The sequence below is a fragment of the Grus americana genome, chromosome 4 (assembly GCF_028858705.1).
Source record: "Grus americana isolate bGruAme1 chromosome 4, bGruAme1.mat, whole genome shotgun sequence".
Lineage (NCBI taxonomy): Eukaryota > Metazoa > Chordata > Aves > Gruiformes > Gruidae > Grus > Grus americana.
In genome coordinates, this window is record NC_072855.1 from 80916871 (window position 1) to 80929592 (window position 12722).

Consider the following 12722-nt stretch of genomic DNA (forward strand, 5'->3'; position numbering starts at 1 on the left):
TTCTGCAATTATAATAGGGTTCTGCAGAGGTCTCTTTCATCTGCCCGCTCCACCAGTCCTGTTCTCTCTGGGCATAGCATCTGACCCTGTTAGGAATAACACCACACGTCTTCATAAATCAAGCGAGCAGGTGCATATTTTTATTTAATTATATTCAGACCTATAGGCCACGCAAAATATATTAAAATTTTTTTATTAGTCAGCACATAAGTACATTCCAGTTGTCCAACTCTTTCCAAAACCAGTAAAAGCCCTTTTTAGCCATCGACATCTGCTATAATATCGACGTACTTACAATAAAATCGACCGTACCTCCATTACAGCTAATTAATATTATCATCTGCAAGGCTTCAAAGAATTAATCAGTCATTATTTCCTGAATGCTTCACATAATTAATAAGCCAAAACAACTTGACTGCTTGTAACAGTGATTTTAAAAGCATACGCCGGTCTTGGAAAGCTTCAGCTTTTCACTCATTTTGTCTGTTGAAATAAAAAAATAAATCGATAAATAAGAGAGCACAGGTTTGTATAGCACTAAGAAACAAACAAACTCTTCAGAACCTCTAAAAAAAAGGGAATTACTCTTGCTAAAATCAAGTGTCCAATATAACCGCTACAAATGTAACACATTAAGTAAGAGGTTAAAAACCTATTCAAACCGGAATGCAGCCTCTGGTGCTCCTGGCAAGACCACACAACCAGAGTTTCTTGGAATAGAAATAAACATAATTTAACATCTTTCTCTGAACACCTTAAAGCTACCACGGGAGGCACCTTGTGAGTTCAAGCACTTTGACTTTTTCTGCTAGTTCACAAGACAAAACTCTCAGAGGATGCTCGTGTTCAGTCGCCTGCGAACAGCTGTCACAAATGAAGCTCGAACTTGGTTGGTGCCCAGTGCACCGACCCCTCCCGCTGGGATTCAGTTCGCTCTGCCGGGGCTTCCTCTCATAGTCAACCACCCGCAGACCTGTGAAACCTATCGCGGTAGTGGGACTGGTAAAAATAATAGCTGAAACAATCAGAGAGGGAACCTCTACCTTTAAGTCTCAACAACACGCTCCCCTTCCTCTCTGATAAAGCACTTTTCCTAAGATAACCTCCAAGGGTTTTGTAAAGAAAGTCAATACTTAACTCTCTCTCTAAAACAACACGGGAAGGTATTTACCCAAGGTCAACAAGCAAACCAAGGGGAGAATCAGGAATTCGGACTAGGTCACCCGGGTGCCACTGCAGTGCTTTGTCCCTCAGTGACTCTTCAGCTGAAACTCTTACTCTAGTACAAGTAGCTAGGAGTACCAGCATGCTACTTACACCTCTTCACTTCACAGTTCTGATCCATGTCTGGTACTTATCTGGAAGCGCAGCGCTCATTACTGTCGTGTACACGGTGTTACTGGCAGGGAAAGAGGAAAAGAGTGAGTGACATTCCAAAAGCAAGAAGATTAATTTCCAAAACTAGCAAAGCACCAGAACAAATTTAAGTGGATACAAACCTTCCGCTTTGGGGTACAGAAGGGTTAGAAAAAGTGGGAAAGAGACTGATAAAAATGAAGGCTGCTGGCATCGATTTCTACTATTTTTCCCCCACTTAGTACAGCAAAGGAACTGTACTTCAACATCCATTTCATCACTGTATTAATAAATCAGTATCGTTAATCTTAGCGGTCACACCGATATAATCTTCTTTCCAAACTTCCTCACATTTATAAGACAGAGGAGAAGTTCTGATCCAGAGAATACACTGAGCTCCATATAAAAGTAAAACAAAACAGGATAAGCTGCAAAGGTCCAGTTTGCAGAACAATGCAGAACACTAATGGTATACTGAAATAAATCTCTCTCAAAAACCCCGTAAATGGTACCTAAAAGCTATGTCCCCATTTACTATTTTTTTCCTTTTTACACATCAAGCAGAGCTACATCCGAAACCCCAGAGAAAGCCATTTGCAGCCTTAACACAAATCCAAAGGTTCCAAAAGTGAAAGGCACAAATGACTCGGCAGAAAGTCCAGCTGCTCCTCTAAGCAGTCATTTGTTTCACTGCTACGCAGGAATTTCCCATAACCAGACCGAGCCTAACAAAGTGTAGTTTCTTGGCTAGAGCGGCTGACAAAAGAGGAAGACTGCCGTGGAAGTGAAAGCACAGCGCCACATGCGCAAGCAGGAATCAAAGGTGGGAAACCGCAAGACATTCGGACAGACGCATAGGGAAATCCAAAGGAAGTTTGTGATTGACTTAAGTGGCTGAGGCATGGCGGGAGGCACTGATTAACAAGCTCTGATTCTAATACTTACTTGTTTAAGACTGGCTTCACTGACAACACCTGTACAGAAAGTTTGAAGAGTTGACATTTTGATAAATGAAGAAGGAATTAAAAGGCTACTTAGAAACAGCAGTAGGATGAAAGTTATGCAAAGGAATAATGCAAAGTCCAGGATTTCTCTTGCTGTTTTATTTTTGTTTGGTGGGGTTTTTTTAAACATCAGACCATTTTACAAAAAAATTTTTAAAAAGCCCTCTGAAATATGCAAGATTTAAGTTCTCCAAACTAACCGGTCAATATCACTCATGTCTAACACTTTATCCGCCTGCTGTAATATTTATCATTGTGCTTGAAATAAGGAACAGCACAAAGATGATGGTGATGGGATTCACCTCTTGCACTTTCCACTTGAACTGCAGACTATCACAAAACGCCTATGCAACGGAATTCAGAAACATTTTAACTAACTTATTAGTCTTAAACACTCCAGACGTGGTTGTGCCGTACGCGTTTTCCACCACGCTTTCCTTGCTCAGCTTTTAAATCCCTGACAAAAGCGCAACCGCACTTTTTCTTTGAAAAAGTTTAAGTCACAATGCAGAAGTTAAAATAAATACCTTAAAGAGCGTATCAAAATTGATGTTCTGCTGTCCGGTAGCATTGAGAGCTTTGATGGCTGGAGTTCTGCGGGAAAACAACACAGTATCGTTAAACACGCTTTAGTGTTCCAAAGGCTACAAAGCACCAACGTGAAAAATTTCTCACTAAATGCCTTCACATTGAAATGCATGCTTTGGCCTAAAATAATCCAGAGTTCTGTGTGACTGAATCTAGTCTCACATTGCTGAAGCTACTCTATTACTACACCACTGACTACAGACCAACAGGCAATCTGCCACAGCTTTTTACATACTACACAGCCTAAAGATTGCACGTTGTCTGCAAGCGCCTTCCTGGTGCCATCAAATACTTTTTCACCGTGAATCTAAATCCTTTAAACTTTTACTAAACTTTGCTTTACGAAGAAGTTTTGGTACATGCCTTATCCTCGCAATTTCTCATCTTTTATGCCACTCAAATGCCAGAGACTACCCTCTGGCAAATGTGAATATCCCTCCTTACCGTACCTGTTCCCTTTTGAGTAGCATTACAGAAACTGAACAAGCTGCCTGCTCGATGAGCTAACACCTGCTCAGAGAAGAAAACACCCAAGTCTCTATGCTTTTTCAAAATGAAAGTGTTCTCTCACCACAGAGCTGCAAACTAAGTTTACCTTCGATCGTCAAAAGGAGGAGGAGTAGTCCAATGGTCATAATTTGTCTCCACACGAAACCACCTATAACACAACACACAAACATAAAAGCGAACAAAGGCGAATCAGCAGGTAATTAATAAAAGCTGAGAATCAGTATCTCTGCATTGCCTAAAGGCAAAAAACTCCCTCAAAAGCCTCTTTCCCGTGTCTCTCGCCAGCCCAAAGCATCCTATGTTGAAACACATGGCAGTCTTTACCATAAACTACTGACCGCAAATTAAAAAGGAGCGACCTCTGAATGGCAGCGACAAAACTCCTACTGACTACAATAAAAGCAAGATCAGACCTTTAAAGAGACGATCACAGACAAGATTACGGGTGTGCGTACGGTGCAGCCTGCAGCATTCAGCCTGGAGTACGGGAAGCCAACAGGCCACGTGGCTGTTGCCAAGCCAGTATTTACTGGCTGACTGTAGTCACTAAGTGCCATTTTTCACCGCAGGGCAACTATTTAGGATCTCCTTCCTATAATAAGCTGCTGATTTCACAAAATTGACAGGAACAGTTATTTTTGAGCCTTCAACCTTTCTACCACATTGGATCAAAACTAATTTGGACACGCTGAATTGCAATATTTGGCAGACAGACAGGAAAAGCCCTCGAAAGCCTTGTCTCCTTTGGAATCTGGCTAAAAAATAAACACATACAGATGCTTTTTCCACCCTTGATGCTCTGGACTGCCCCAACCTGACAAGGTGGTGTGATTCCTTCTCCACGAGAAGGGACTGGGCTTCCTTTCACAGGCTTTCAAGCTTTCCCTGTCCAGCCGTAAGCATTAGCAAGACATGAGCCCGAGTCTCTCAAGAAAGTTGTGTCACTAACCCTGCCTATCGCTCCGGAGGGAATAGGAAAAAAAACAAAATAAACATTTTTTTTTTCTTTCTACTTACGCTCCACCTAAAGGATCAAGAGGCCAGAGATCTGCTGGCCCTCTTCTGTTCCTCGTTATGACCATGCCTTCTTTGGGCGATACACCTCCTACAATATAGTAAACTTCAGCAATGATGGGAACGCCCGCTAGTCTGAGAACAGCTGACTGAAAGTCCTCTGCTCTGCTCAGGGTCTAATGCAAAAAGGAGATCACAGAGCACAGTCAAGCACAAAAACGAACACTGTAACATCTTAAAAAGAAGAAAAGGTTCAGCTTTTATGAAAATGGCAATTGACTATAAAGGGCTACTTGAAAATATTTCTCTGAAAATAGTTTTCCAAATTGACTCGCATATCAACATGAAATGCACGTGACTAGTAAATTGAACTCATTAATCCCAGCTTTGCAAATATTCAAAGAAAACAGTAAACGTGCATACACGTATACACACACATATACGTACACGTATGTATACGGTCAAAAGCGAAAAAAGTCGAAACATCTGCCATTCAAAAGACAGAGGCATGTCCATACTCTGCAAATTCAATCCTCAACAAAGTCTTTCAATGTGAACGAAGGGAGAGAGGAAAGTGGATGAAAGGGGGGAAAAAAACCCCGCTCCATGTCTTTGTCTCGCCAGCGGTTTAAGAGGACTTAGGTAATAGTGGTGAATAAGGCAGAGGCATTGCTTGAACTGAGGTGAGACTCTAATTCGTCAATCTGAGAAGCAGCAGACCTGTTTTATCTTAGTAGCGGCCTAACACAATATTCATAAAATGTCCTATACAAAACACCGGTCTAACTCCTGCCACTCCCCAGGGAGCTCTGCAATTTTAATACGGTAACACATCAAATGTAATGTCAAGTAACCACTGGCTCAGATACTAAGCAGCTAAGAGTGCAGGTGCCTCTATTTGTTCAATTACAAATCACAGCTACCTGAAATACTCCCTAGGAAGGGAGTCTTTGCACAGCTTCTCAAAGACTTGTGGCATCGAGTGGAGATTGCCCCCCTGAAGGACTGGAATTGCCTCTCATCACATTGCTGATGATTTGGGGACAATACTTGTTCCCTCTTATGAAAGGCACTTACTTAGCAATTTTCTGTGAAACTAAGAGTTGGAACATCAAATTTACAAAGACTTTATAAATACTAATGACATCACTGTGAAATATGAGAAAATAACTTGGCGCACTTACGTCTCGGACAAGCCAGCTGACGGGGTAATTCCGATTCAGAAAAGCAGCTATTGCATTTTCCCACCACCTACCACCCTCTGGAAAAAAAAAAAAAAAAAAAAGAAAATTGCTACACACGTGTGTTACGTACACTCTATGAAATCTATCCTCCCGCCTTCCTGTCTTCTCCGTGTCTCATCTCTAGCTCTGTCACCTTTCCCTCCACTGCATTACAAAAGAGCGGTGCAATAAATTGTTTAATTCTCTAATTATACCGCTATCATAAAACCATCAAATTTAGGCAGCGTATACCAAAGTGACAGAGCACACACCGCCTGAAAGCAGTTGGAGCCTCTGTACCACCTTGAGAATTTAGAACACGGAACGCTGATAGCGCTCCTGTTGTTCTGTATCACTTTACTGATATATCTATATATAAAATAGGCAGCATGTGCTGCACAACCAGGCTATCGTGCCCTGGCGAGCCCTCATTTTACAAAATTTGTCTTTCCAATGCTCAGTTTTCTATATCATTACATTTGGATATTGAAGTACCACAGAAAGCTAAATCCTCAGTGAAACAGGGCAGCTAGGTATCAGCATAAAATGTCAACGTTTCAGGAGAGGGGCTAAGAAAGAGCATAACATCCAGGTGAAACTACAGGTGAAATATAAATAGACAACATAATCCCAGCTGAAGTTCAACCAGGGCAGCTGGATTAACACCCTGCCTTCCAGAAAGCATCTCAGACCTGTAGTGACAGGAGTGATTGTTATCTTAGCTTTCTGGTGTCTTCTGAAAGGTACAATATTCCTGTGACCAGTACCATAAGAAGGTGCCATAAAAAGGTAGGGGGCCCGAGGTACAGTGAAAAATAAAGACCGTGTTCAGCACTGTACAGAAAATACAGAGTCTCTCACAACTTGCCAGTGCTAGCTATTTCAATCAAAAACTATCACGTTCCTTTCAGTATCGATAACTTGCAAGCTGCTCCATTTTTAAACAGATTTTATTCACAGCTGAATGATAAGCAAGGAGCAGTCAAAGATGACTGTAACACGGGCTAGCACTTTGTAACGCACATTTCAAAAAGGACTGTAGGTCTATTAATTTGATATAGTAGTCTGCATTTGCCAGCTCAAATATTAGCACGAATCACCTCATTATTCATCTTACTGAAATATTACAAAAACAGGAAGAATTGCACAGAAATCATGAAATGGCTAAAAAAAGAGGTAGCGATGGTGTTTCTATGTTACTGGAGAAAATGAGGAAACTAAGAGAAGCAGAAGGTCAAGTTTATAATTATTCATATGACAAAACTAGAAAAAGCCGGCGGAAACAAGATGCTTGTCACCTGATAGACTTTCACCCTAATTTAGAGTCATCCCCCTTTCCAGCTATAGTTCACATGCTTGTTACCCTAAATTTCTAGTTCAGTTGTACAGTGACAAATAAAGCAGCAGGCAGTCAGCAACAACAGATCTACAGGAGCACAGCATGCGTGGAGTGAATTACTACTGTCTGTAGGTAACAAGTGACCGAAGTCGAGGCACACAGGCAGATGGCAGCACATCAGCTGCTGACTGACAAGAGGGGCCCATCACGCACCGAGGTGTGCAGTATTTGATGCCTCTATCACAATCAGGAGAACAGAATGGGGTTGTGCACGGATGAAACCACCTCACTGTCCGCATGATCTTCTAAATCAAGCCTTTTGCAAAGACTCACTTCAGACTTTATTTCCAAGCTGATGTTATTATGAACTAAAAGCAGTTCGCATCTCTCCGTATCAGCCCAGGATGCTCCAGTTTTGAAAGGACTAAGTAATTACACTGGCATCAGAAGCAGGCTCTTAAAAAAATATGCGTGTAAACTATAGAAAGAATCTAGTGAATGCAACAAGGCAGTATTAACAAAGGCAACTGGAATCACAAGGTGCATGCGCTCCACAGGAGAATCCCTACTCGGAGAGAGAATGAATATATATATAGAACATACACAGCGAATAGTGTTTGCAGAACATCTAAGAAAATTTCCCAAGAACAAAAGAGTGTCTAATTAAAAGAAAAGAATACAAAGGAAAGAAAAAACGCTTACCGCCTTCACAAGTGAAAAATAAACATTTGGTTTAGGCGTTGGTTTTAACTCAATTGTTTCCAGTTCTAACAAACAGCTAATGAAGAACAGCAAAAAGTGTCTGCTTTTAAAAAAGGAAAGAAAAAGAGGGAGGAAGGGATGGAAGAGGCAAACCCAAGCTCTGAAATGGACATAACTATCAATATCTGTGAAACCGAAGCACAGATGGACAAGACAGGGACCCTTCCTCTGCCTTCCTGACTGTTCCAATCCCTTCCACCGTCAAGTTTTAGTTCTCAGTAGTGACATCTCTCAGCTTTCCTCTACTGCGGGATCTTTCCTCAGGTGCTTTTCCAGTACCTCCATGCATTCTCTCAAGGCCTGCTGCTTTTCCCCTAGATCTCTCGGTGTTAACGCTTCTTTTCCCATCCGCTCTTTCAAGCTGCCGTATGGAGACATAGAAATATGGAACACAGAGGAAGGACAGAGAACTAGGAAAGCAGCCGTTTATTTGCTATGCACAACCGCATCTCTTTCCCTCAACCCCTACTCTGCCATCTCCAATTGTGCCTCTTGAACGGACCACGTTAATTTGTCTTCTATGGCTTTCCCTAACGTCCTCTGTCACCTCTGACACTTTTCAAGCTCAGATGACACTGTGCTAACACACAAATACCTCTCTCCTATGCAGCAGCCAAGAAGTGGCAGCAGGCGTGCTTTCACTCCCGGAGGGCAAAAGAAGTCGTTCAATTTCAGCTCCTTCCTGGCAACCTTAATTGTATTTTTCCCTCTAGGAGAATATGAGAGAAGTGCCAGAGCAGGCAACAATCAACTAAAACAGCGTACGTAGCGCCAAGTGTGGAAGGCGGATTTATTTTACCTCGTTCATCACCGGAGACTGTGAACTTGTGCGGACTTTGTCCAGTCCATAAGCCTACGTAACCAAGAAACGTGGTGCCTTGATACGCTATCTGAAACCAGGAAACACGCAGTATTTTAGCATTCTGGAACAGAGCACTACTTAAAATATAGGCAACATTCTCAAGCAGCACCCTGTACTTTTTTCTGTGACTTTCACACATAAGTTGCTATAAAACACTTTACCTTAAGTTACAGTAAAACTTGCAAAATAAATCATAACAAAAAGCCTCTGAGAACCAAAATTCACTGCATTTCATTTGTTAACAATCACCAACTGCTACAAAAAAACAAACAAGAAGTTCTCCACATGCAATACGGACTAATGAATGTTAAGAAAATCCCACTAATGAGGACTGCACTAGCGACTAGCTGATTTTTGGAAATTTTCATCTAACACACACACCCCAGTCACAAAATTTAACAAGGCCTTAGAAAAAAAAAAAAAAAGCCTTAAAATCAGTTCCTGCCAAAACTGATCTCTCTTGTATATTCTGTAGTATTTCTTTGCTTTTTTAATATCTCAACATCTCCTTCTTTCATCATCTCCTTCCAAATAACGATCTTGAGACACTAGATTATGCTGTTCTATTTGTTCCAGTTCCTCACCACAAACTGCATGTCCAGAAAGCTAAGAAAACCATCGTTCATCCCGCATTCGTGGACAGAGTGACTGTGGCGCTCTATAATCCAGTAAAACTTGGGATGGAAACCAGATTCCTACATTAAATCCCACCACCTATGGCAGCTGTACGACCGGACCCCGTTCCTTCCCGGAATACCACCCAGCCACGTCAACCCCAGATCATACCTGCCCGCTTTTTATAAAGCGCACATCAATTGTAATCTTGCTTAATATATCGACAAAACCGTAATCCAGGTTCCGACCGTGGTAAATGTTTCCTTTGTCATCCTGAGCGACAATACTAGTACAGAACCTTCAAAAATAAAAAGGACAAAGAATGATTTCACTGTTACAGGCCTTTGAACTAGCTCAACATTTCCAAAGGAGTAACTGAGTTTATTTTCTGCAAAGTGTTTTACTAACGTAAGCATGCAAATAGAGTTTGCATTGTACCATTAACATTTATGCTTCCCAACCTGAGAGAACAGTCTCATCCCATGCTCTGTGATACAATTTCTTCCAGGTTTAAATTTCAAATTGGGACCAAAAAAATAAAATGGTTTGACCAAAGCTCTGCATTACTATACAGCACTACAATGTCCTATATGACTTACGCTCGATATCCGTAAGGGAAAGTCCTTTCCCACAGAGTCTAACATGGGAAACTGAACGATACTTATTGGCTCCCACCTGGCTCAGAAACTAAAAAGCCGCACCACTGTCCCCATCAGGACAGATACCACAGACCAGGTAGGAAGCAGCATCTCCACTTGGGAGAAATAATTACTACATTCTACTACTTGTCTCAATCGAGATGAAAAGCTAACATCTAAAAACATTCACAAAGTATCAGTCTGAAACTTCCTGGATTTCATTTTGACAATTATAAACGGGGTGCAAACTGAAACAAGATAATCTATATTTTTAATCACAACTAGATAAAAAGTTCAAACAAAGTCCTATCAAACGCAAAACATCACTTGTCGTTAAAGTGTCAGTCGTTTCAGTAAGTCTAACTTTTTCTCTAGAACAGGAAGTGTGCTGGAATTGTTTTTTTAATAACAGTTTCAGTTTCGTTGAAACAGGCTTTTTTATAAAGTATATTGAATTAGCAGGGAATTAAAAATTTATTTTCTCTGAAGTTATGAGTCTATCATTCCAGTGATGCATAGCACTGTTTCAAAACTCTAAAGGTAAAAAGTTTTGCAGACAAGTAGCTTGTTCCCAGTTGATGTTTTTTCTTTAGTATGACTACAGCTAAGAAACTTAAAATTTCACGGGCCTTACCAGGACTAAGAACGATAAGTGTCCTCCATGAAATACTAAGAAAGCTAGTGTTCAAATTATTATCTTATCTGATATTAATCCTTATTAAAAAAATAAATTGCTTTAACAGAATACCACGCGTAATGAAAATTAATAATCAAAATGCATCCAAGTGGCTGCATGCACCTATTTTTTATTAAAACCTATACAGAGAAATATTTTTAGGTCCTTCACAGGCAACACCAAGTGTTTATTATTCTCCTGCACATGCTTCTAAGGAAAAAACAAATAAACAAACAGTGAAACTGAGGGGTTTTTCCACTGAGGTTTTGTTTGCTGTCATAAAGATACTACATCCATTTCCCACTGTGCAAATCAAAAAATTACATTATCCAGCCATTGTGAATGTTCATCCAGAAAATGGTTTGGAAGCAAATTTATCTCAGATGAATGGTTAAAATAATTAAGATGGCAACTAATTCTTCTAGTTTCCTTTTTGGTGAAATACGACAATTTAAACAACAAGAGTACCTTATGTGATCTTCAAAGATAAATGAACGTGAATACTTTGAATAGATGGCCCTTCCTTGTTAGCAGAAATTTTTTTTTATGCTTGTATATGTTTATACAGATATATACACACAAAAACGTTACAGCTACGTGTTATCTTTATTGACAAATAAAAATACTGCTCTGCATTTCTCGTTCAATTCAGGAGACAACCTAATGAGAATGAAACCTTCCAGATGAACTTATGGAACAGTACGAGAAGGAACCGTGCAAATCATTCGCCACGTGTCTTCACCTGCCTTTTACAGGCGTTCTCCCACGCTGAACTAAAGTGAACCTCTACATCCATTCCTACCAGATTCTGTAAGTACCAGACGCTTACGCAGTAGATTCGTAGGCAAAGTTAAGCAGAACTCCATCTCCAAGACTTATTCCCAGTGCTTCGCACAGTCCCAGGATTTCCCCCACAAAGGGTTGCGGCATAAGGAACTCCAATTCCGCTGCTATCGGCCGAATAACTTCGTGGACCCATTTGGGTACGCTTTCACTGCAAATACACTCAAGGCATTAGCTGAGAAAGAGACAAAGAGGTTTGAACTTATGCCTGGCACTCAGATACTCAAGGATCCTGCCACCACTCTGATCAGCCCATCCCCGTTGATGTCGACCAGGCATTAGCAGCCTCTCCCGCGCTGTATCGAACATCCCAGCATCCCGCACCAAACCTCGTTGGCTTCTGCACCTCCCCAAAGAAGCTCGCGCAACTTAAGCACAACTTTGCACAGGCTTCATACTTGTGAGATTTTTTTTTTTTTAGTCCTACCAAGGATCTCCCTAGTCTGTCCTCTGACAGGTTCCTAAGCACAGGCGTAGTGCGGTAGTACTGGGTTAACTCTCTCAAAACCCCTGAACGTTTGAGTTCACAGAAGGTCAGCAGCCGTGCAGCATCACTTCGCCCTCTGCCTTCGGGCCCCGCAGCAGCGGGTCTAGGAGGGGACGACAAGAACTCCGCGGGGCTGGGGAGAAGGGAAAAGCGGGCCCCGGCCCGGTCCCGCTCCCGGCACGGCCGCGGGAGGAGCGGCGGGGACCGGGGCTACCCCTCACGCCGCTCTGCCGGGGTGGAAAGGCTGTGTAGCGGGATCGGCCCCAGCCGTTTCACACGCACCCCCACCACCGGGCTGCCCCGTCCCGCCGCCCCACACTCACTCGATGATCCGTGCGACGGCGGCGCGCAGGAAGACGGGATCGAAGTGCCGCAGCACCGGCAGCCACCGCTCCTCGGCGGGGCTGTCCAGGCTCACGTTGCACAGCAGCGGGGCCGCCGCGGGGCGAGCCGGGGCCGCCGCTATGGCCGCGCACAGCAGCCCCAGCAGCCCCCACAGCCGGCACCCCCGCGCCGCTGCCGGCCCCATGGCGCTGGCGAGCAGCCCGGTTCCAGGCGGGCACCGCGGCCTCCCCCCAGGGGCAGGGCCGGCCCAAGGAGAAGGGCCGCCGCGAGCGGGGACCGCCCTCCTCCGCGCGCCCGCCCCAAGGCGTAACGGCCGTCCGCGCGGCGCCTAACGGCCGTCCGCCGCGTGCCCCGGGGGAAAGGCGTCTCATCGCCTCAGAGAAACCGAGCGGCATCACCCCGTGCGCACGGCCGCCCACATCGGGAACGGGTAGCAGCGGCTCACGAGCCCCCGCTCCCA

General features: G+C 43.1%; 1 protein-coding gene across 2 annotated transcripts; it reads right to left on the reverse strand.

Moving 5' to 3' along the window:
• Window positions 1–1317: 1317 nt before the first annotated feature.
• NAAA (N-acylethanolamine acid amidase) lies at window positions 1318–12703 on the reverse strand. 2 transcript variants are annotated; one of them, XM_054824322.1, is made up of 10 exons: window positions 12241–12700; window positions 11417–11581; window positions 9445–9571; window positions 8596–8686; window positions 5657–5733; window positions 4476–4648; window positions 3544–3606; window positions 2888–2954; window positions 2302–2330; window positions 1318–1399 (listed from the first exon to the last, which is right to left on the reverse strand). In XM_054824322.1, the coding sequence occupies exons 1-10, from the start codon at window positions 12444–12446 to the stop codon at window positions 1324–1326; spliced, it is 1074 nt and encodes a 357-aa protein (XP_054680297.1). In that variant the 5' UTR covers window positions 12447–12700; the 3' UTR covers window positions 1318–1323. The 2 variants fall into 2 exon arrangements, with proteins under 2 accessions (XP_054680297.1, XP_054680298.1); XM_054824323.1 differs by lacking the exon at window positions 2302–2330 and having other exon boundaries at window positions 12241–12703.
• Between the last annotated feature and the right edge of the window lie 19 nt (window positions 12704–12722).